The 24,250-nt window shown below is 37.4% G+C and overlaps 1 protein-coding gene across 2 annotated transcripts in view; it reads right to left on the bottom strand.

Annotated features, from left to right (window-relative positions):
* LOC122809369 (cryptochrome-2-like) overlaps positions 1-24,250 on the bottom strand; it is a 321,493-nt gene that overhangs the window by 180,774 nt on the left and 116,469 nt on the right. For both annotated transcript variants that reach the window (XM_044080815.1, XM_044080813.1), the window contains exon 5: positions 3,188-3,342. In XM_044080815.1, the coding sequence (XP_043936750.1) occupies positions 3,188-3,342 (155 nt within the window). The remainder of the gene's footprint in view (positions 1-3,187; positions 3,343-24,250) is intronic.

The raw sequence follows: 24,250 nt of genomic DNA, 5'->3' as shown, positions 1-24,250 counted from the left end.
AAGGCATTTCGTGCATCAGTGTCATTATTGTGTAGTTTAAGCACCCTGTATACTTGTCCCTTCAACATGTTACGGGGAATATGTCTGGGGTGCATGCTATTTTTGTGTAGCAATGCATTTTTCCTTGTTAGTTTTTTACATATGCTGCTGCATATTTGATCCAGTTCTGATTTCCTTAGTGCCACATCCAGACACTCTATTTCATCATAAGAATATTTATAGCTAAACTTTAGGAACTCAGTAGTGCTGTGCATATATTCCACTAATTGATGGAGTTCGTTGGTGTTACCTCTCCATAACAAGAAAATATAGTCTACAAAACGGACATACCAAAGGACGTGTACTTACAGATAAGTAAACAAGATTTTTTAGAAAGAGGTTACTCTGAACAAGAAATCAACAAAGTGATATATCAAGCATGGACACAAAAAGGAGAAATGTAGACCCTATTTTAGAAATGTTAACCGGGAAAAGCCGAAAGACACAAACAAAAACTAATGAAGAATTAGAGATCAGAACTCCATCCACTAATACAGACAGGTTTAGAGTTGCTTTTCAGTACTCCAGTGATATCAATAATTATTGTGAGATCATAAAAAAGAACTGGAATATTTTACAAGAGATTCCAGAACTGAAGAATACTATTAATGATACACCTGCCTTCTCCTTTAGAAACAACAAGTCTCTAAAGCAACATCTTTGCAACAAGAACACCACTAATAAACAGAGTGAATCAATGAGAACAGGCACTTTTGCCTGCAGACACTGTTCTGCCTGCCAGTACATTTATTCAAACACAGCCTATACACATCCTACCAAAAAATTTACTATCAGGGGTAATTACTACGAAGAATGTCAAACTAACCTAGTGTATTTTGCATATTGTAAGCAATGTCATGCATATTACATAGGCAAAACTAACAGACTATTAAAGGACAGAATACTGGAACACATTAGAGATATCAGGAACCAGAAAGAGAACAATGCACTAGCCAGTCATGTTATATCAACAGATCCTTCATATATTTTCAGGTTCTTTGTTAATCAAGTTATAGAGGCTAATTTACGAGGAGGAGACATTGACAATATTACAGAGGCAGCTGAACAGAAATGGATCCTTTTACTAAATGCCGAAAAACCACCAGGTTTAAACGGCACCTTCTCTGTTAAACCTTTCTTAAAAATGAGACGTCTCAAACATTATTTTCATTATTTTTATCTTATACCTTTTTATATGTTTTATATGTATTTTATATATGTATTTTTATATGCCTGCTTATTACCTAGTACACAGACCCACATTTACCTTTAATAGGTTTTTAACAGTTTTTATCTGTCTTTTTAAATATGTTTTCTTAATGTTTAATTTGATGACAACAGGCAATTATTCAATCAACAGTCTGTATATATCATGGTCCTTTTTTCAGTGTTCTTTGTCTGATGAAGCGACAGTTTGTGGTCGTGAAAGCGCTTACTTTATTTTTATTTTTCATTAAAGAGCCTTTGGTTGTGTAAGTTGCATGCATTTTTATACATAATCTTTGCTGAAATTACCTGCACAACTGCTGCCATAGGAATGAATGGGTGACGGCCCTCTTTTGAATGTGTTCAATTTTTTTTCTTCAACAATGCAAACTTATGCAGCCAAGTTACTCTTTGAATTGCTTGACAGTTTAAAACCAGAGCTGCTGGCATTGATGGGGTACAGCAAATGGCTAGTTAGCATTAGCCGTTCCCTAGATTGCTGTATTAGCATGCAGCTCGACCAGTGGGACCTGCCTCTGCATTAAGGCCTCTGCCAACAGGAAATCTCAGTGGTATGGTGATCTAAGTATCACAAAGGCTTACCACAAGTGGAAAAATAGCTATGTTAAGACTTTCTGGTAAGCCTTTCAAAATCCCAGGGTTTGTGACTTTATTCTTTAAAACAAGTTATCTCCATGGTATCCCCGAAGTCTCAAATCACCCACCAAAAAAGTATAGTGGGTCGAAAAACAAAACAGTATTAAGAAACTTGTGTGGAAGATATATCTAGTTAATCGCTGTATATTAATCAGATCAGACAATGGTAGTAGAAATAGCAAACAAACTCATCCTAAGTCAAAAAAATAATAAAAAAAAATATAAATTGAAATATTGTAAAGAATTACTAAGTATTCAAAAGTAAGCCAAGCAGGGTAAGCAGTCTGTTTCCAGTTGAAAATCCTTTATTAAGTAATAAATAGCTTAATAAAGGATTTTCAACTGGAAACAGACTACCATGCTTGGATTATTTTGAATACTTAGTAATTCTGATCTGATTAGTATACAGTGATTAACTAGATATGTCTTCCACACAGAGAAGTTTATTACACTGTTTTGACTTTATTCTTTACACGCATTAATTTTATTTTAGTAATACTGATATTCTCTTTTGTGTGTTTGTTATAACTGTTTAATATTCCTTGTGAATCTGTTTATGCTTTGCATAGATGTCATAGCCATTTTGTATAGTACAATATTATATTTAAGATGAAGTATTTATGCTAGTTATTTTTTCTATGATCTGTTTAAACTAGGTTTTTACCCTATGGCTCCCCTGAAAATGGGGTCTGTTCACCACAGTTAACCCAGTCAACAAAACATAAATAAATAAAATACATCAATGAATTACAGCAGGTCTCTTCTGTTATTCTTATAAATGTAGCAAACCTGCCTCTCCCCTATGCTTCCTGTACTTTGGAATGCTCTTGCATCCTCCTTCCCTCTGTTTATGCAGGAGGTGGAAACATCAGCTTGTATGCATAAGTAAGCCTCATCAAGATGGAAAGCTAGTGGAGTTTACTGGTAATTTGTAACAAGTTTAAAGATAAAAAATACCCAAATTTTACCAACAGTGTGTAGTGTTTCAGTTTACTACAGAACCTCATTAATACACTGTAGGGGTTGGAGTTGGGAATTGGCATAACAGTTAATTTATTCACCTCAAGACAAAAGCTACAGGGTTTAATTCTTGGGAGGCATGGGTAGGCTTAAAAAGCTCCCTGGGATCATTAGTCTAAGAATAACATATGAACTGTCTCAGCACAGTCTAACGAGCCAAATCAGGTACTATGTAGCTCAGTTGCATGATCTGGACACGACTGACAAGATATAATGATACAACAACATTAAATAGTTCAAACCACTGACCATAAATAACCCTTACTGTTCTTTGCATGTAGTGCTCCAATCTGCGTAAGGCCTCTGTTTCTCCCCCAGGGTACAGGTGGGGGCCAGCCTCTGCTGAGCTTTTTCCCAACTCTTCCAGTGTAGGAATATCATATCTGGCATCATGTAGATCCTTGCATGGAGTTTGACAATCTGAAAAAGAAGTATTTTATTTACTTGTCTGATAACCGTGCAAGCAGACTGTACTACATAGGTGACATTCTCAGAACCATGCTGATACCCTTTGATTTTATTCTTAAACATGACTTATCCATTAATCTCCTAGAATAGAACAAAGTGTTGCTGAGGTTACATGACTGCCCACCTTCTGGAGTACAATGGGATACTGGCCACATAATTTACAGTACCCAGTGAATAGAGGCAACAGAAAGCCAGCATCTACTGCAAGCTGCCAGGTGGAGCACCGAACTGAGGAATAGCAGATGACAATGCCTCACGCTGCATATAAGAGATTAAAAAAAAAAAAAAAAAAAAATGATACAGTTCTTCAACCAACTGAAAAACCCACATGCTCCACAACTGTACCTCAGTCTATATGGGGAAAGATTCCCACCTCTTTCAGATCTTCATCCTTAGCCAAAAAGGACAGACAAGTGGCCATGTTTAATGGATTAAGCTATCAACCAGTCAGAAATCAGAAGCCTATGAGCTGGGAGGGAAACAGGTGCATAGATTGTGAATGAGTGTTGGAAGACATGTACAAACAAGTTAATTGAAGGTAACTAAAGAATTAATTCTGCAACTCAAAGAAATATAAACCAACCTAAAAGCTACTCCTCAGTGGAAAAATCTGTTTATGATTAAAAAAAGAAAAAAAATAGTTAGCCAGGAAGCATTTATGGATGGGAATTAAATAGTACCAAATGAAACAACATACTTTAGAATAACTATAAAATGAGAGTAACAGAAAAACCACATGGCTTTAGAAAGTCTAGAATGCACAGAAAGTCTAAATAAAAGGCACCTAGTCAGTGAGACATATAAAGATTTTTCTGTGTTCTTTTTGCCCCCATATCTGCCAACCATCAAGCCTTCCCAGAACTGAAACTATATATTCCTAATGGTGGGGGAATGTCATTTATACAGTCATAAGGGTCCCCTGTGGCAGCTCTCCAACCCATGCTACTGCTGCCTTCTGCAAGCACCATGCTTCTACATGCTCTCTTGACTGTATACTATTGCACAGGGGGCAGCATATATTCACAAACTCTTGTTCCCACTAGGTGCCACCTAAGTGGCAAGCAAAAGCCACTTCCCTCTCCTGAGAAGGGCAAGCTGACAACGGACACTGACGCATATCCTCCCCTGCTAGATCCTTCAGGTGCCTGACCTACGGACTTCGTCATCCAGCCGGAGTCAGGGCTTTATTCCTCTATGCTACTGGAGATGGATAAACCATTTCTTCCTTCTTTATGTTTTGTTATCCTGTACTTTGTTGTCATTCTACCTGTCAGTTCTCATTACTATATCATTTGTCCACTCATGTTATTTTATCCTAACAGCCAAGTGAATGCCAAACTACTCACTATTTATATTTCATCAGTTCTAAAAGTTTTTTGAACACCTTTATTAAATTATCACTTCTGACACAGGCAAACTTGCATTTATATTAAAACAATCAATCCATATAAACAAGTTCACATTTACAAACTTTATATATCACACATACTGTTATATATTATAACAGTCAAAGCAACATTACACAAATTAGTCAATTCCTGCCTTTTCTTAAACCTCGTTCTTCCTCCAAAACATTTTTCTGCATGTACTGTTGCCACAATTTCTATTTCTTTTATACAACTTACTCCCACCCTTTTCTATTCACAGTTTCAGGTATAGTTGGTTTAGATTTTGATTTCCATTTTCTAGAAACTGCTTTTTTTGCAGCAACCAGACGTAAGCTTAACAAGGCCTTACTATGTCTTGGAAATTCAAATCCTGTATCAAATATCATAAAAATAATTTCTTTAGTTACACTCATTTTGCTCACCCAGTATTCTTCACAGAGTGGTCTGCAGGGATTTTTTTAAGTCTGCTAAATCATTACAGTCTAAGAGCATATGTTCCCAGATAAATCTTTCTTCCCCATTACACCGTCAACATTTGCCATCTATCCAAGAAAAAGATTCTTTGGAGTTTGGAGTATAAAAAGTATCTATGCAAACACTTCCAGGCAAAAACCTTAAATCTTCTAGATTTTTACATATTTGGGAGCCATACATATCTCCTCCTTTTGTTTCTTTGTGAATTGCATATCTAACCTCTCTTCCCAGTCTTTTCTGAACTTTTCTGATGGATTCCTATAGTTATTGTGCAATATTTTATATGCCCTACTAATACTTCCTTTAACATCAGCTTCTTTTCTAGATTCAGTTAAAACTCAGCCAGTGTAAGTCTTTCATTTAGGATTCCCCTATCCCTTTCTCCCTGTTTATACTCTTAATATCAATCCCTGACAGGGAAGGCAATCAGTATGCAATCCAAATGTCTTCTTGGCCTCTTTCCATTCTATTACCTTTCCCTCTCTAATTATTTGTTCCTAATACCTTGGACCATTTGTCAGCTTCCTCCAGTAAATTCCAGCCCCCTCCTGCCTATTCTCTGTACCCCTAATTGCAGTTACCGCTATCGGCAAAATCTCCTTTCTCCATTCCAGTGCTGGCTTAGTTCTTAGTATACTTTCTTCTACTTTATGAATACAGTATTCTGTGCGACTTGTTCTCCTTAAGAATCTTCATCCAGAATCCCATTCTTTCCTTATTTCTTGAATTGCCCCTCCCACTTCATCAACATCCCTTTCCATTTTGAATTGTAGCTTTCTGCTTGTGTTACCTATAGCAGCCTTAAATGTGTAGCTCTAAAATATACCTTCAAATCAGATAATTCTAAATCTCCTTGTTCTATTGGGAGGCTCAGATTATCCCATTTGAATCTTGCCATCTTCCTATCCCAAATAAAATCCTTCAACCCTTTATTAATTCTATCGACAACTCCTCCTCTGGCTGATAAAAAAATATGCCCGACTTGTGTATATAATTAAAGAGACTTAAAAACATTTTTACTGTTTGTATCTTGTTATTGATAGGCAAGAGCTTCCAGTTTTCAGTTTTCGTATAATCTTTTGATTAGTTTCTTCCCACATATTCTAAACTGCCATAACAGAATCCTTTTTTAATCCATACCCCTAAATACTTCATTTTATCATGTCCCCATAAATATGGAAATTGTTGAACCAATTCATGTTAGGGTACATAGTTTATAGTTACAGCCTTTGTTTTATCTGCAGTAATTTTATATCCTGAAAAAAGGAACGGTCTCAGAATGTTCCACAACACCAAGATGTCCCTTTCTGGTTTCATCAGGTACAAAATATCATCTGCAGATAAAGTCAATTTATCTTAAACAACATACCGATTACATTCTTCAATTTCTGAGTAACTTATTTTACGTGACAATGGTTCTAAATACAATGTAAATAGCATAGGGGAAAGAGGACACCTCTGCCTGGTTCCTCTGTTCAGACACAACTTGTCAGAGAGGAACGCTTCCACTTTAATTTTTCTCTAATCCCTCTTAGTTAACCTTATTGTATCAGGAAATGCAACTAATTCCATTGCCCTACTCAGAAAATCCCAGTTTACTCAGAAAATCCCAGTTTACTCTGTCGAGTGCTTTCTCTGCATCAAGCTCCATCAATAACAGTGGTATTTTCTTGCATTCTGCTCCCCTCTGGATCATCATTGCTCTGTTAATTTTGTCAAACGTTTGCCTCCCCTCCACAAAAATCATGTCGGTCCATATCTATCAATTTAAGCATCATCTTTGCCATTCTTTTAGCCATTATAGACACTTTATAATGATAATAGTATAAAAACTGAAATGGGCCTGTATGAAGCTAGATCAGACAGGTCTTTGTTGTCTTTACTATCCACCACAGCTTTTTTCTAGGATGTTGGTGCTTCCCTCCTAAAATACTGTTAAACAAAACTTTCCAGATCTTTATGACTTTCTTCCCTCCTAGCTTCCAAAGTTCCACCAGAATACCAGCTATTCCTGGAGACTATCCTGCAGGTTGGTTATGCATCACCATTTTTTTCTCATCTCCTCCTATCTTAACTGTTAGTTGTTGAGCCTCATCTATCTCTAACCTTGGCATACTTAAGTCTTCCATGAATATATCCATTTGTGCTTCTTGATTTTTCCCAGTTCTCTGCTTGTCACAAATTTTCATAAAATTTCTAAAATATCGCTAATATCTCTACAAGATCTCTGGTTATTTTTCTTGCTAAACATTCCTTTTGCATGGTAACAATCCTTTCAACTTTTCAATGCCCAAGTCATTGTGTCAAATGTTTTGGTGCTCTGGAGCTATTATCAAAAAACAACTGATTAACAGCAATCGTTATAAACATGTGCAGATTATCCAGTTATTCCCTCGTTTTCTCTTTAACACTCTGCTATTGTGCCTCTTCTTGTTTGTGAGCGTCACCTTATTTTGTAATGCTTTAACCTTTGTCAACCCCTCTAAATAATTCTTATTACTTCTTAACCAGATCTCTTTTTTTTCTTTCATTTACACATATATTTTAACCCCTGCTTTCATTTTATCCCACTCATTATCTAAAACTTTTGGAGTACTTTCTATCTACCATAATAACCCCCAATAATTTCCACTATTCATTCCTTAAATTCCTCTCTTTTTAACAGGTAGGTAGGAGGTAGGTACATCTCTTTCTCTCTAGTCTAACTCCGTTATTTTTTTTTTAAACAAGAAACATCTTTATTATAATAATTACTTATGACGTAGGCAATCATGCATTTATATAAAAGAAAACAAACCATATTGACATTTTCATTTACAAACATTATACATCACTTATAATCTATCCAGTCATTGTTGGTCAGACATTACACAGCTCATTCCTCCTCCAAAATGTTAGCATGTACTGTTCACAATTCCCAATTTTTCTATGTAATTTGCTCCTACCCTTTTCTAAATATCCTTTTTCCAGATGTTTTATCTTTGTTACTATATTTATTACCTCTAATACAGTTGGTTTAGAATTTGATTTCCGCTTTCTAGTAATTGCTTTTTTGGAAGTCACCATAATTAGACTTGGCAAGGCCTTTCTATGTTCTAGGCAAGTCCTATTCTGAATCATATCTCAAAAAATAATTTCTTTAGTTATAACAATTTGCTCACTCAGTATTTCTCATACAGTAGTCTGCAGGGAATTTCTTAAACTCTGCCAACTCATTACACTCCCAGAAAATATGTTCACAATTACCTCTTTCATTCCCATCACACCTCCAACATTTGCTATCTACCCAAGGAAAAATTCTTTGGAGTCTCCTTTGAGTATAAAAATACCTAAGCAAACACTTCCAAGCAAGGATCCTAAATCTTCTAGACTTTGTTGCATATTTGGGAGACATACATATATCCCCCATTTTTCTTTGTAAATTGTTTATCCAATATCTCCTCCCAATGCTTTCTGACCTTCTCTAATTCATATAGTTATCATACAATATTATATATGCTCTATTAATTATCCATTTTTAACAGAAGCTTCTGTACTTCATTTTACTAAAAACTCTACCAGTGTTTGTTTTCCGCCTAGGATCCCATATTTATTTCTCTTTATTTATACTCTGAAATCAATCCTTGATAGGGAAAGCAATCTCTAGCCTGCAGTCCAAATAAATTCTCAGCCTCTTCCCATTGTATTACCTTTCCCTCTGTAATTATTTGCGCCCAATACCTTGGTCGCTTTGCCAGTTCTCTCTAATAAATTCCAACCCCGTCTTGCCTGTTGTCCGTATCCTTAATTGCAGTCATCCCTATTAACAGGATCTCCTTTCTCCATTCCCATGTTTGCTTAGTTCTTAGAATACTTTCTGCTACTGTATATGAATATAGTATTCTGCTTAAGGATCTGCATCCAAAATCTCAGTCTCTCCTTGTTTCTTGAGCCCCCCACCAACTCAGTTCTGTCATCATCGCTTTCCACTTTGAATTACAGCTTTCTGCTTATGCTATGTACAGGAGCCTTAGCTCTGAAATACCTGTTCAAATCAAGTAATTCCAAAAACACTACTTCAATTGGAAGAATCAACGTATCCTACTTGACCCTTGTTGTCTTCCCTCCCAGATAAAATCCTTCAGCTCATTATTAATTGCTATCCACAACTTCATCTCTGGTTGATAAAAATAAGCCTGACCCGTATATAAAACTAAAAGGACTAAAAATATTTTAACTGCTTGTATCTTGCTATCCATATCCATAAAACAGATTTTTCCAATTTCTCAGTTTCTTGTATTATCTTTTTCATTTCTTCCCACATATCATTAGCTTACACAACAGAATCCTTTTTAATCCGTACTCCTACGTACTTCTACTTCATTTTATCATATCCCCATAAATGTGGATATTGCTGAACAAACTTGTGTGTGGGTACATAGTTTAAAGCTATGCATTTTAGCTTCATTAATTTTGTATCCTCAAAAGACTTGAAACGGTCTCAAAATGTTCCACAACAATGACATTTCCTTTTCTGGTTTTATAGGTATAAAATAATATCATCTGCAAATAAAGTCATGTACCTCGCAAAACACATGCAGTAGCTGGAGAGACCAGAGAGGTTCCTCCCCTGAAGAATCCAGGGCCTCAAACATCTACCTTACACAGACAGGCTAAAAGCCTTGTCCCTCTACTCAGTTTCATACAGACTCATCAGAGGTGACCTCTGCCTGGCATACGAAGCAATCTCAGACCCTGCCTTGATGGGACTGCTGCATATCTGCAAGTGAAGCTCCACTCCAGTAACTCGCACGCGCAACCTCAACCTGGTCTGTGACATCAACAGAATTTGCTGACGGGACACATTTGTGACCCAGAGACTCCCCCATCTGTGGAATAGACTCCCTCTCAATGTCAAGCAGAGTACCTCATTATCCATTTTCAAGTGCAACCTGGATAACTGGATGGGAAAGAAAAAATACATCCTTGAGATTCCACCTGTGTCCCTGCTGGACAAGGGCTTTGGGTGCTGACTTATCCAAACATGGGCTAACTCTTGGCTAGGCTTATAAAGGGCTCAAGGCCAATAGCCTAGTAACTTCCTTTGCTCCTATGAAGTCAGCTTTTCTCGACTACTATAGCAATTTTATCCTTGAATTTTTGAGTCCTTCATTTTCTTTACCAATGGTTCTAACTATAACATAAATAACAAAGTGGACAACCCTGCCTAGCTCCTCTGCTCAAACAGAAATTATCAGAGAGGAATCCACTCACTTTAATTTTCCTCTCTAATCTCTCAAATATCTTCCTAATCAATCTTATAACTTTGTAAGGGAATGCAACTGCGTTCATTGCCCTGCTCATAAAACAACAGCTTACTCTGTTGAATACTTTCTCTGCATCAAGACCTACCAACAACAGTGATATTTTCTTACATTCTGCTTCCCTCTGAATCATCATTGCTCTGTTAATGTTGTCAAATGTTTTCCTCCCCACTCTAGCCCAGTTATTGTACCTTGGTAAATAATACGTACATTTTCTCAGAGTTACTACTAATGAATTCACATATTTCATGCAGAGTATCTTCATACGTCTTCAGAAATCTACCCTATTTTGTTCTATTTTCCCTTCTGTCCCCCTCAGATACATCCTTATTGTTGCAAATCAAATTCCAGTTACCACCTATAAGCAATATTCCCTGCTGAAAGCGGATATCTCCCAATTTTTTAAACCTCCATAATAGCATTTTTAGGTGGAATATAAATACATTACAGTGTAATCCATACCCCTTGCCAACAGCCTCTTACTTGCACAAATCTGCCATTATCATCTTTTTGTTATTTTCCTCTTCTATCACTACAGGAGCTCCTGTAGCAATTAATGCAAGTACTCCTATTTTCCTTTGTCCCCGATATTCTACAGAATATCCACCCTGAAATCCTCTGTCACATGCTCACTTCTTTCCAAATGTGTCTCCTGTAGCATTGCTATTTGTGCTCTGCATTTCTTAATATAATTAAATACTCTCTCCTTTTTGTCTATACCTGTGAGGCAATTCCCATTTTAAGATAATATAGAAAGTGTCACCATTACGGGAAGAAGTCATTATTCCTATGTATGATATACGTCAGCTTTTTAAATGTCTATATTTCCAGCTTTTGTGATACATGCACCTATTAATGTTTTGCAGCTTAATCCTTTATACAGCTTTTTCTCATCACTGCTGGAACTTGTATCACATTTTACAAGACTTTTTGTTTTAATAAAAACCCTCAGGAAAAAAAACACTGTCAGTACACACCATAACATACTTACTTAATACAAATACACACAACTATATACATCTTTAAATAATGCAGTTAAACCCTAAGAGAACATATGTGCCAAATAGCTGATAATACAGGCATTAATTAACTTGAAATTGAGGTTATTCATGCTGCTTTCACTTAATTTGTGTCTGCTCTTCTTTATCTTTACACCCCCATGTGAAAACAACTTCCATACTTTCAGAAATCATTAACTTTAGCCTTGAAGAAACCAGTGTTATGTATTTTATTGCCCTATTATCAGCATGCGTCCACTGAAACATGAGAAAATGTAGTTCTCTGCAGCAGCCTAAAAGACGAGCTGAAACATTTATTGCTAAAGGAAAACTTTTATTTGGTGTTCTCATACTTACTTATTTCTGCATAAAATGTGCTATTAAATTAAGCCAAGGGTGTTAATCCAGACATTGCAAAAGCAAACAAAAACATATTAGCTTTACATATATTATGATCTCTGCACTTTTACACCCCACCCCAGCTCAACAGTCCAAGATTACAGCCCATTAACTTAAACATACTTTTCTCTAGCTTTTCTTCTCTTTTTGTACTGTAATACCAAAAATAAAGAACTGAACAGAAGAGAAAGAAGAGAAAAAATAGAAAAGTCATCTGTTCAGTAACTTTTATCACATACAAGAACAAAAATACCTAATTTAAATTGTGGAAAGCTTCACAGAAAAGCTGTTAAGAACAGAAACTGTTTTACTAACAATTACATATTTCCTCCCTCTTCCCCTCCCACCCACCAAGTCCTTCCAAACATTAATGACACAAAGTGAGGCAAATGCTTTTCAGTTCCCCATAAGTTTAAGTCAACAAAAGTCCTCTTTTTACACTTATTCTTATACAACCATATTTCACTAATGTGACTGATGTTTTGCAGACTTTCATGTATTTACTAATTTAGATGTTACTGGTCCTCTTCCTGTTCACTTCCATCTCACAACTGCTGATTCCAGTTCAATTCCAAGGCACTCCTGATTCTTCTGGTAAACTACAATGCTTTTTTCGGTCTCTAAAGCATTTTTTTCGGAACAGTGGAAATGACAAAAGTCTCTGCGTGCTTTATCATCAGAAGAATGAGAAACAGAGTCGAATTCCACTTGATGGTTCACTTTTTGTTGGACAAACCTATTCTACACCAAAAATGACACTGATCCTCCAGGAAAAAATATTCTGAAGACAGCTGGATATAGCAGCTTGAAACTCATGCCCGCCTCTTGACATTCCCTGATTGTACAGTGAAATTATTTTCCACACTGTACTTTCTCCATTTTTTAATACTTTGCCTGTTTGCCACAGTTTTGTCAGGATGAACTCTTTCTGCTGGTAGGTTTGCATCTTTGCTAATAAAAGTCTTGGCTGCTTACTTATGGCCATGTTTGGAGCATATACATGATGTGCCCTTTCAATTAATATTTTCTATTGTGAAAAAACAGTCCAGTTGCTTACTTGTGTCTTCATAAAATTAATAGTCTATTCCTTCTAGGTTCTCTGGTACAGCAAAAAATCTCAGATTTTCCCTATGTGCTCTGTCCTCTAATTCTACCATTTTTTGAAACATCTCCTCTTGAGCAGTATCATACTTGTTCAGCCTTTTCTGCATTTCAACCTAAGAATTTTGCAGTTTTATCAGCTCATCTGAATATCTATTTAAAACTTCTTCCATTTTTCCCTGCCTTTTGTTATTTGAGTTGATATACTTCTTCAGTGTTTATTTTAATCAGCTACGTGCATATTTGAATTATTTTTTCCTCTAAATTACTTACTGAAGCCATGTCTTGCACCAAAGCTGGAGCTTGAACTGTTTGTTGCTGAACAGCTGTACGATTCTTCTCAGTCAGTGTTTTCTCTTCACATTTTCTGGTTGATTTTTTTCAGACACACTCAGGTTTCTTCTTTGCTGGCATCCAGGCAGAGTACTTACTAGATACTAACCGAATTTTACTCATGCTAACAATATCACTGGCTACTGTTTCTCAGTTTGTGTGAGTTACTTTGTAAATATAGCACCCTTCCAGGGGTGTACAGGCCCCTCCACCTGTGGTGCTGGGTTACAGAACACCCCTGGGTGGGCATTATTTACACAATAACACCCTTTTAACATTATTGTTTTTTTAATTTCTCCAAATTTTTTGGGTTTCTAATACCACGATGGGAATGGACCCTATTCCCAAGTCAAAGTATGATTAACGTTCATGAAATTAGTATTGTTTCAATCTTTGATATCAGCCATAAGTGCTCTTTGCAGCACCTGCAATGTGCCCAGTAATGACTCTTCCTGCAATTCGTATGGGGTTGCATATATTGGTAACATATCTAAATATGATTGTAGATTCCTTTTTATAAAACCCGTTGCTCTTACTACTACTGGGACAGTCTGGGTATCTTTCTTCCACATTGCTCTCATTTCTGCCTGCAGATCCTGATATTTTATGACTTTGTGTGTCTCTCTACACAAGACATTGTAATCACTGGGTGTGACGATTTCAGTGAGCAATGCTACTTTTGTCTTCTTTTCATGGACTACTACATCTGGTTTTCAAGCGTCTATCTTTTGACTTTTTGGTAATGGATGATCCCATGTGATGTAAACTTCATAATTTTCTATGATGCTTTGTGGCTCATGTTTCTAGTGTTTTTCAGCCACTTCAGTACAACAATGTTTGCACAATCCCCAGTGCAACAATCTTGCCACATTATTATGCCTTTCAGTATACAGTCCTTCTGCCATTAGTATGCCACAACTAACGAGGTGTGCGACTATTTCCAATTCTGTTTTACAAAACCTACGTTTATCTGTTTCTTCCACATGTTCAATGGAGTTTGTGAACCAACGTATATGCAGCCCACTATCTTGGGCTGCCATTAACCTTTCATCTCTTGGTTTGAATTTGCCTCTCCTTAACCATTTCTGCGTTCATTCCAGATCAACATGAGGTTCTTCAAAAAGTTTTCTATACTTGCAACTATATTTTTATGCATTTTCCACATTTCTTACCTTCTCATTTGGTCCTTTACCTTACCTTATTTCGTTTTCTAGCACATTCAGGTGCTGCCTGATTTTTAACTACTTATGATTCGATTTCCATTCCTGCTCGACAGCGATATGCTTCTGCTAGATTAAGCAGGGAAGGCATTATCGATTTATTCTCCTCATGTTTCAAAACGTTCACTATGTTTGGGTCTTGTGAGGTCAGCAGATATGTACAAAGTCCCACAATTGCAGATCTATACATGTAATCAATTTCAAGGAGGCCCATCCCCCCTTCAGAATGGGGAATACATAATCTTGGCATGCACTGATTTTTATAAATAATTTGGTGAGCATGAAGCATCCTTCTTGTTTTCCCATCTAATCTATCCAATACATTTTGGGGCAAGTCAATCACTCCAAAACTGTTAAGTTAGGACAGGAAGAGCATATTGGTTTACAGCTTGGATTTTGTTCCTAGATGTCAACGCTGTTTTCAGGATTAATCTTCTAAAGTATTCCTTACTAAGTTTTATTCACATTTGTTCGTGTTTTATTGTTGATCCTTCAGTTCCCAAATATTTATACACTCCTTCTTGCTCAAGTTCTTTTATATCACATTCTTGTCCCAAGCTGACGTCTTCCTGGTGCTGCAGTTTTCCTGCTTTAAAGGTTGCTTTTGCACATTTATCAAGACCAAATGACATTCTTGTATTATCTGAAAAAGTTTTGAAAACCTGCAGCTGTGCTTTCAGTTCCTCATCTGATTAGCTATACAGTTTTAAATCATCAACAAAGAGAAGATGAGAAGTCTTTACACTTTGTTTTCTAGGAGTCAAATTATAGCCTTGGCCTAAGCTGTTAAGTAGACAGCTTAATGGGTTAATGGCAAGGCAGAATAGCAGTGGTAACAGAGGTCGTCCTAGAATATCCCACTTTGAATTGTTATCCCTGGGATAATAATTTCTTTATCATGGCTTAATTACAAAGTAGTCTGCCACTGTTTCATGGTCACTGTAATGTAGTTGATCAGTGTAGGATTTAAGCACTCTTTTATCCATGAATGTGGGACACTATCAATTGCTTTTTTGTAGTCAATCCATGCCATACTTTGATTCTTCCCCTTTCTACAGATCTCCACTATGACTATTTAACAAATGATCCTTTGTTCCATATGACCTTTATTGCCCTTTTGTTCTACTGTCATAATTGAGTTTTGTTCTAAATGACTATAGACTCTGTTGGCATCAATTCCCATGTACAGCTTATATGTCGTCGGAAGGCAAGTTATTGGTCTATAATTTGTAGGGTAGCCTGCAGGTTCACTCAAAGTAGGAGCATTTTTTTTCCTGTTGTTAGCTAGGTTGGTGTCTGTTCAGGGTGCGCATATAAATAGTCCTTACTCCTGGCTAAATCTTCGTGCAAAGATGTTAATACTTTTAACCAAAACTTAGGTACTGCATGGGCCTAGGGTTTTTCTTAACTTTGTGCTAATCTCTCTGGCTGCTACTTCATCCCATTTCATATCCTGTACTTTTAAACTTCTTATTCTTTCTTTTGCTTCCTCAATCCATTTAGCATCTTTATGTTCCACAGGATCTTCATAGATACTTCTTCAAAGTGTATCTATTTCTTCATTTTTTGGTCTTTCAATTCTTTTTACCTTGTTTCCCAATTTTCTATAAAACTGTTTTGGGTCATCAATAAATTACTTATTTTGTACTTTTCCTTTATAATTATCTGAGCATCTTCTAAGTTTTTCCACCTGTGCTGAGATTTTTAGTTTATTTGCGATACTGCATGATAGATCCTGGTCTGTTCTAATACTGTGCACTGCTTTTATCACGTCCATCTTTCTTAGTATTTTGTTGATCTGTTCCCTCTCCTATATTCTTCCAACAGTTACACTTCTTTTCTTAATTGCTTTACAGTTTTCTCTGTTCTATACTTCCATGATGGTATTCGATTTCTCCTCTTCCTTTTCCTCACTACCCTGTATTCTTGTGGTAGAACTTTATCAGTTATTAATTTAGCAGCACAGTAATATATCCTGTTTTACTTCTATTATATTGCATGGATCTCTATGGACAGTCCTAATTACTGTGTTCATTTGTTTTATCAAACTTCTGACTTTTTGGGTTTTAGTGACCTTCAATTGATCTTCAGATGCCGCGGTGGTACGGCGGTAGCGTTGTTACCTCACAGCAAGAGGTTCTCCCGTTCGATTCTTTGCTGGGCTTGGGAGTGCCTTCTGTATGGAGTCTGCATGTCCTCCCCACAGTTGGGTAGTGTTCAAAAGACATGCGTGCATTAATGGGCATGCCTTCGTTGAAGGTTGAGCGTCAAGCTGGCACCTCGGCGTTTCGTAAAAAAAAATCTACTGCCAATCATTAGCGGACCGGAGTTCTGCTGTGGCGACCCCTTACTGGGAAAAGCCGAAAGACAAACAACAACAACATTGACCTTCTGCAGTCTTACTTCTTCCATCGATCTTAATATGTCTATGTGTATTAAATCAAACAACTCTTCTCTTAGCTCATTTTCTTCTAAACTGAAGGCACATCCCTTGTTTTCCATTTCCTGTAGGCATCTATAGAAAGTTCTATAACATCTTCTTGTGGCACATTCTCTTCAATTTCATCCTGTGCCATCCGTTGCTCTGTCATATGGGAACTCACTGGCCTATCACTCCTCAACATTGACTGCATCAGAGTTTCCACAGTTTCCTGTTCCTTCCCTTACTATCTAGCTTCAAGTGAATGTTTATACTGTTTTCCTGTGGAAGGCTCCAAAATATCTTCATATGGCACCTGACCAATTGCTTTCCCCTTAATTTGGATATCCATTGCTCTATCATTTTGTGGTACTTTCTGAATTAAATTTTCTACACTGAATCCTTCATTTTGCAGGTACTCCATAACCTCAGTTTCTATTTCTTTAACTTCTCCGTTACTAATCTCCTTTTCTACTTTTCCTCCGTCTTATTTTTTATATTGTAAAGTTTTTCACGTCCGGATTCCTTTGCCTGTATTTCTCTTCAAATATGTGGTGCTGCTCTTTTTGTTATAGCTAGTTTTGCTTTCTCCTTTGCATAAATATTACACCATATTAAATCTCTTTTTGCTTTCCATGTCCATATTTCTTCTTCAGACGTCTCCTGATCTTCTTGCGGATCCTTACTTTGGGGACTCGTTCCATCATGCTGTGACAAAACCTGTGTTACACCTTCTGCCCCAAATCCTTCACTTGGCAGGCACTCCATAAGTTCAACTTCTACTTTACTAATCTGCTTTTCTTCATTCCCTCTTTGTGATATCACTTTGTAGTGTGAAATTTTCCATATCTGGATGCCTTTGCCTGTATTTCCCTTTGAATATCTTTGGGGCTGCTTTCTTTCTTTTCCTCCTTTCAGCATTTTCCCAGTTAGGGGTCACCATAGCAGAACAATGGTCCGCAGAACAATTGGCAGTTAAGTTTTATGGTGTCAAATTGCCAGCCTGGCGCCCAACCTTCCAAAGAAGGCACACACACACACACACACACACACACCTAGGGCCAATTTAGAGTGTCCAATCCACTTACAGCATGTCTTTGGGATGTGGAAGGAAACTGGAGCACTCACAGGAAATCCACGTGACCACAGGGAGGATATGCAGACTCCACACAGAAGGCACTCCAACCAAGAATCAAACCACAGAACCTCTTGCTGTGAGGTGGGAAAGCCAAACTGGGGCTGCCTTCTTTACACTGATTAATTTGGCTTTCTCCTTTGCATAAATATTGCACCATGTCAGATCTCTCTTTTTCCCATGTCCATATTTCTTTTTATATTTTTCAAAAATTTCTAGGTTTTGTTGTTTACATTTTTGCACTTCCTGAGATGCTTCTTTTTCTAAAGAAACAAGAACAGCACATAGGTAAACCAGACAGGATACAAAATGCAAAACAGTAGTAAAATATCCAAATCCTGGAAATGTTGAGGTAAAATGCAGAGCTTATTCCAAACAGGAAAAAAAAAAATCACAAAGCTTTTGGGATCAACCCTTCATCAGTGTATTACACTTTGGATTTACTTTTTACTACTGTGTTGCATTTTGTATCCTGCTTTAGATTTTTTTACTAATGCTTCTTTTTTCCAAACAGGTCAAAGGTTCTTGGTCTAGGTTCATAGGTTAATGCTAGGCTATTGGTCTGGAGGCTCTTATAAGCCTAGCCAAGAGTTTCGCCCATGTTCCCTCAAAGTCAGCACCTGTTCCCCCTGTCCAGCAGGGACACAGGTGGGATCCCAGGGGTATATTTTTTCTGTTTCCCATCCAGACGTCCAAGTTCCTCTTAAAGAGGGCTAGAGAAGTACTTTCCTGGACAAGGAGAGGGAGTCTATTCAACAGATGGGGGAGTCTTTGGGACACAAATCTAGCCCGCCAACATGTTCTATTAATGTCACAGACCAGGTTAAGGCCTTGCGTGCGGGATGCGCAAGTGGAGTTTGTCTTATGGATATGCAGCAACTCCATCAAGACTGGGTCTGAAATAGCCTTGTATGCCAGACACAGGTCACCTCTGAGCAGTCTGTATGAGACTGAGTAGAGGGACAGGGCTCATCTGTATAAGATAGATGTTTGAGACCCTGGATTTTCCTGGTCAGGAACCTCTATGGTCTCTCTAACTGCTGCATGTGCTTGGCAAGGTACATGCCAAAGGGGGAAATGTACTTGATAATGGGTCTGATAAGGGAGGAGTACAGGGATGTTATGACATCCTTCTTCTTAGATGAAATACCCTTATTTATGAGGTGGGTCATGTAGAAAGCCTTCCGTACAACTGAGGCAACATGGTGGTCAAAAGTCAGGTTGATATCAACCTGGGTGCCCAAATCCCTCACGACTGATTGCATGCTTAGTACGTTGTTATTAATGTGATAATTAGTGGGGATGACATTTTCCCCAAAGAGGATAATTATGCATTTCCTGGCATTCAGTTTGAGGCCATGCTTCTGGCACCAGTCATTAGTTTGGGTAGGGCCCTCTTGGAGGATGTTCACATCACTAGGGGAATTTAAGAAAGCACCAAGCTCGCAGTCATCTGCAAACTTGGTCCGCCACACACCACTGGTTTTAGCTTGCACCTCAGAAAAGTATATCCCAAACATTAGAGTCCCCAAGCCCGATCCTTGGGGAACACCGCTTGTTACGGGTCTACTACTAGAGGTGGCTTCCCCTACTTTGAGTGGGTTCTATCAGTGAGCCAGTTAGCTACCCATCTGGTAACATACGGGTTGATGCCTAGCTGGGAGAGTTGACCTATTATGCCCATTGTATTAATGAATACACATTTTTATTTGAAGCTTCTGACAGTTTGTCTTGTGGAAGTATTTTTCTTTCCTCTAATTTCTCTCTTAATCATTTTGTGCATCTTGTGTCCAGAAATTCTGGGCTTTTTGCATAATAGTAACAATACATAATTTCTTTATCCTCAATAGTCCACTTTATCATCTTTACGGCTCTTCTTTGGCCTAATCAGTTTTTGTGATTTTTGTGGAATACTACTTCCTTCTACAACAGGGGGGGGGGGGGCATCCTCCCCCTGGGTCTGGCCTGGGCCCATTGTAGGGATGTTTCCATATTTTGAGAATTCTACACGGTCATCTCTTCCAGTCCTGGCACCAGTGCATCTACCAGGATTGGGCACTTTTTTATCCTGGGTCTTGTACACCCCAGCTCTCTTTTTAACTTTTTAACCTACTTCTGTCCAGGATATATGCTATATAAATACAGTCTATACATCAGTGTTGTCCTGGTGAGATTTTGTGAAAAACAGGGTCCACCTCATGAAGGTACTCACCAAGACTTTAAGATGAATTCAGTTTCAGCAGCAATACTCCCCTTTACTTGCTGAATTATCTCTCCATTCAGACCCTGCAGAAGTACCCCTATGCACTTTTAACATCATGTCAACACTAAAAGCTGACAGCTCCAACCAGTAAACTGCAGCAGCAGGACATGAAGTGGCTTTGTTTCAAATCCTGTTTCTGCCTGCTGTATGCTACATAAACAGCCACTATTCTGAATTAAAATATTTTCCTTAGACAGGGAATACGTAAGCCACTTCCCCGGTACTTTACTGGCTTTCAAAGGCAGCACAACACATCGCATTTTTTTAATCTTACTTTTGTCTAACTAGTGGCACATGGAGCAGGCAAATCTCCATGCACCACAAAGAATTATGATTAGATATCTGATCGTATCATAGTAGCATGTGTTCTCGACGTGGATACCAAGACTCACCTCTCAAGTTTTGCAACCAAGGTGTATTTCTTGGCATCCATATCAAGAAAACACAATATACTCATTGCAATCACATATCCGATCATAATCCTCTATATAGTTATACAAACAGTAAATGACAAAAGATTTTATCACTGTCCATCTAGCCATGAATTGCTTCCTCTTTGTACATACTGATGTAATTTAAAGAAATTACATTTGTTTACACTGTATGTTAGAGGGTATAAACAACATGTTTTTACCCTCTGGTGTCACAGCAATTACATATAATTAAATCACCAATACTTCTTACCTTGTAAACATTATTCTAGGTTTATCATTGGTTCGGTGTCAAACGTATAAGCTAACATCCTTTAAGAAGTTTGACTATAATATCCTCTTGTTGGTATTTTTAACTTTTCACCTGTGTATCAAGATCATTTTTGAAAAAAAAAAAAAGTTAATGCAAGCTTACTGGACTGAAAGGGATTCTTGCTCCAAAACTTTAGAAGGCATAATATAATCCAGCTACTCTATTAATCTGTCATTCATATTTGTAGTATTAGGCATTAGTTCTCCCAGCTGTATATTTGAGGCACAAAGTTTTAGGTAAAATCAAATCAGATGTCTTCCTACAGACTAGGCAGAGGTCATCTCTAAATAACCTATAAGAAGTAGAACATATTGCAATCCTCAGTCTTTTGAAGAAGTTCCAAGTTTGACAACCCTGTGATTTTCACTGCTCTGTTTCAGATGCATCTCAATCCCTCTGCTTTCAAAATAATAGCAGAGTCCATTAAAAATCACAGCAGAGGTTCCAAACTCATAGCACTAAAAATTTGATTATGCATAAATTCACTTCCTCAGTGGGTCAGGACATAATGTAAAAATTTGCCTTTTTGGGGGCACAAGTTATGAAATTAGAACCCTAGTGGCATCAACATATGCACACCTACATCACTGCACCAGAACTGCATCCTGTGATGTGTGTGTGTCTATGTGTTTACAGGCACACCCATACAAAATCATCAGTTCTAAATGTTGACCTCATGTTAAACCTTGCAAACATTAATGAAACAGTTTTTAGTTCCGCATGCTACTGGAACGTATGATGCCCTACTGCTGGTAAAATGTTGCTCCTTACAAGTTAATTTGTATGCCCCATGGCTTAACAGTGGATGTCTAGCTACACGTTTGCTGTAGCATCTGTGGGAATGGTTGTGGATAGTTTTGCTTTTGCACCTGTAGGATAAGTAATCTACATTTTTTGTCAGTATAAGGAACTGAAACAGATTGCATTACTACTACTTCTAATGAAAATGGGCAGTGGTGTCACTTAACTGCCTGTACAAAGTACAGTGCAAACTAGAGCACAGACAGACAGATGACTTTTAGCACTACTATCCAGTCGGCACTCTACTTTTCCCTACTCTGTAGTAACCATTTCAGTTTGACGCGTTCTGCTACAGGCCATGTCCAAACACTACTGTTTTTGAAATCACTGCAGAAGTGTAAATATCTAGCTGTGGCTGCTACTGGCTCCTTTTAAGCATAACAAGCTCCAGGAAGTCATTTTCTATACAATGGAGCCAATGAAAAAGGATGTGGAAATCAGAGCAGTCTGCAGTCAAACTGGAACAGCAGAGCAGACTCACTTAAGAAAGTTAAAATCGGACCACTCAGCCAATGCACAGTGATTGAAAAGAATGCCATTTCAAGCTGTTTTAGGTGGTATGTTGAAAGCTACAGAACAATACTATGTTAAATAATGTCACATCACTGAGGTATAATACTGAATAATGATCTCTCTGGCGTGACTAGACATGCCCTTCAAAATTAGATGGGATATAAACATTTTTCTCATTTGGTTAGACACACACTGATGCCTTTAGATTGTGTACCACTGTTACAGTATTTTGAATGATAGTATATTTTTTATGATCTGATGATTTATTTATTACTTATGTCTTTTCTACCTTTCTACCAAGTATCACCATACTGTATTCACTGGCATCAAAGGCATGCTCATTAATTCTACAACAGTATACATTTTAGACAATCTTGGAGAATAGCGGCATCTTTTAACTTTAGTAATGGTTATCCAATTCACAATAATCAAAACCCATTTTCTATTTTCACATCTGAGAAGGAAAAGGCCCCAGCACATACCCCTGTTGGCCATCACTGGTAACCCCACGGGGACAGCAGGTAATCACCACCAACACTGACCTGTTCCATCCAGTTGCTTAATAATAATTCTTATAACGTATGAAATTTTACACTCATTTCCTTATGGAGTACAGTTCTAAAAGCATTAGCAAGGTCAGGATAAGTAGCATGTACTGTCAGTCTTTTCAAAAATTATGTTGGTAGCTCTTTAAAGAATGCTACAAGGTTTACAGGGCAAGCTGTTTCCTTAAACTCATACTGTTCCTCATCTACCATAAGTAGTCCTGTATGCCATTTTAGAGAAGTATGATTATGACTCTCCATATTTCACACAGAATACTGCCCAAGCTGATGGGAGTAAAATTGTTGGGTATGACATGAACCCCATCTCCTTCAAAACTGGTATCACTATGCCAACATCCTAACATTTTGTTTAGCAGGCACGACAAATTATTTTGTCAAGTTTTCCTTTATTATATGGGAAATTACCAGGTAACATACTGACCTCATGGATTGTCCATTCTTAATTTTATTTTTGGCTGTAGTTCTCAGGTCTATATTATATATTCGAAGCTTCAAAATTTCGAACCTCATTGTGTTCGACAACATATGAGTGAAACTTGAATCTTCTAATATATAATAAAAACATAAAAAAAAAAAAAACTTACCTTAACACTCTGAGCAGGGGGGAAGCCCCCCTGCACCCCCACACCCCTTACTTAAATATACCATCTCAGTGACCGCACTTCAGTGCGGAAAAGGGAATTTTTCCCATTCTGCGCATACAGAGCCATTGCCTTTCACCTTCGAACTTTTCAAAGTTCGATCATATGGTGTCGACCATATGACATTCAAACTTTGAAATGTTCGATAATTTAATAGGGACCCATAGTTCTCATATCTACAGTTACAACAGGGAAGTCTCCCCTTGTGACTTTAGCACTATGACATACTGATTTTGTTCTTTAGTATGAAGTCTACTCAATTATTTTCTGCAAGTACATTTAGTCTGACTTGTGACTGGGATATTGTTTACTGATAACGTGATGCGTTCACAATGCCTCTCTTTCAGTTTTGTAAAGTAATTATTAAGGAATGCCTTGCTATTACTTTCCACCTTTGAGCAAAAGCAAGCTGCATTCATGATTATTTTACTTACTTAGTAATGTGTCAAATCTTCCATATCTAATTTCTGTGTTTTGTTTAATCTGGATTTAAAGTAATTTCTGAAAGTAAAATACTGCATCTTTTTTTTCTGTTGGATATCTTGATAATTTTATTTCACCA

This window comes from Protopterus annectens, chromosome 8.part0, assembly GCF_019279795.1.
Source record: "Protopterus annectens isolate FY-2018-M chromosome 8.part0, PAN1.0, whole genome shotgun sequence".
Taxonomy (NCBI): Eukaryota; Metazoa; Chordata; order Ceratodontiformes; family Protopteridae; genus Protopterus; species Protopterus annectens.
This window is presented reverse-complemented; position numbering and strand designations above follow the sequence as displayed.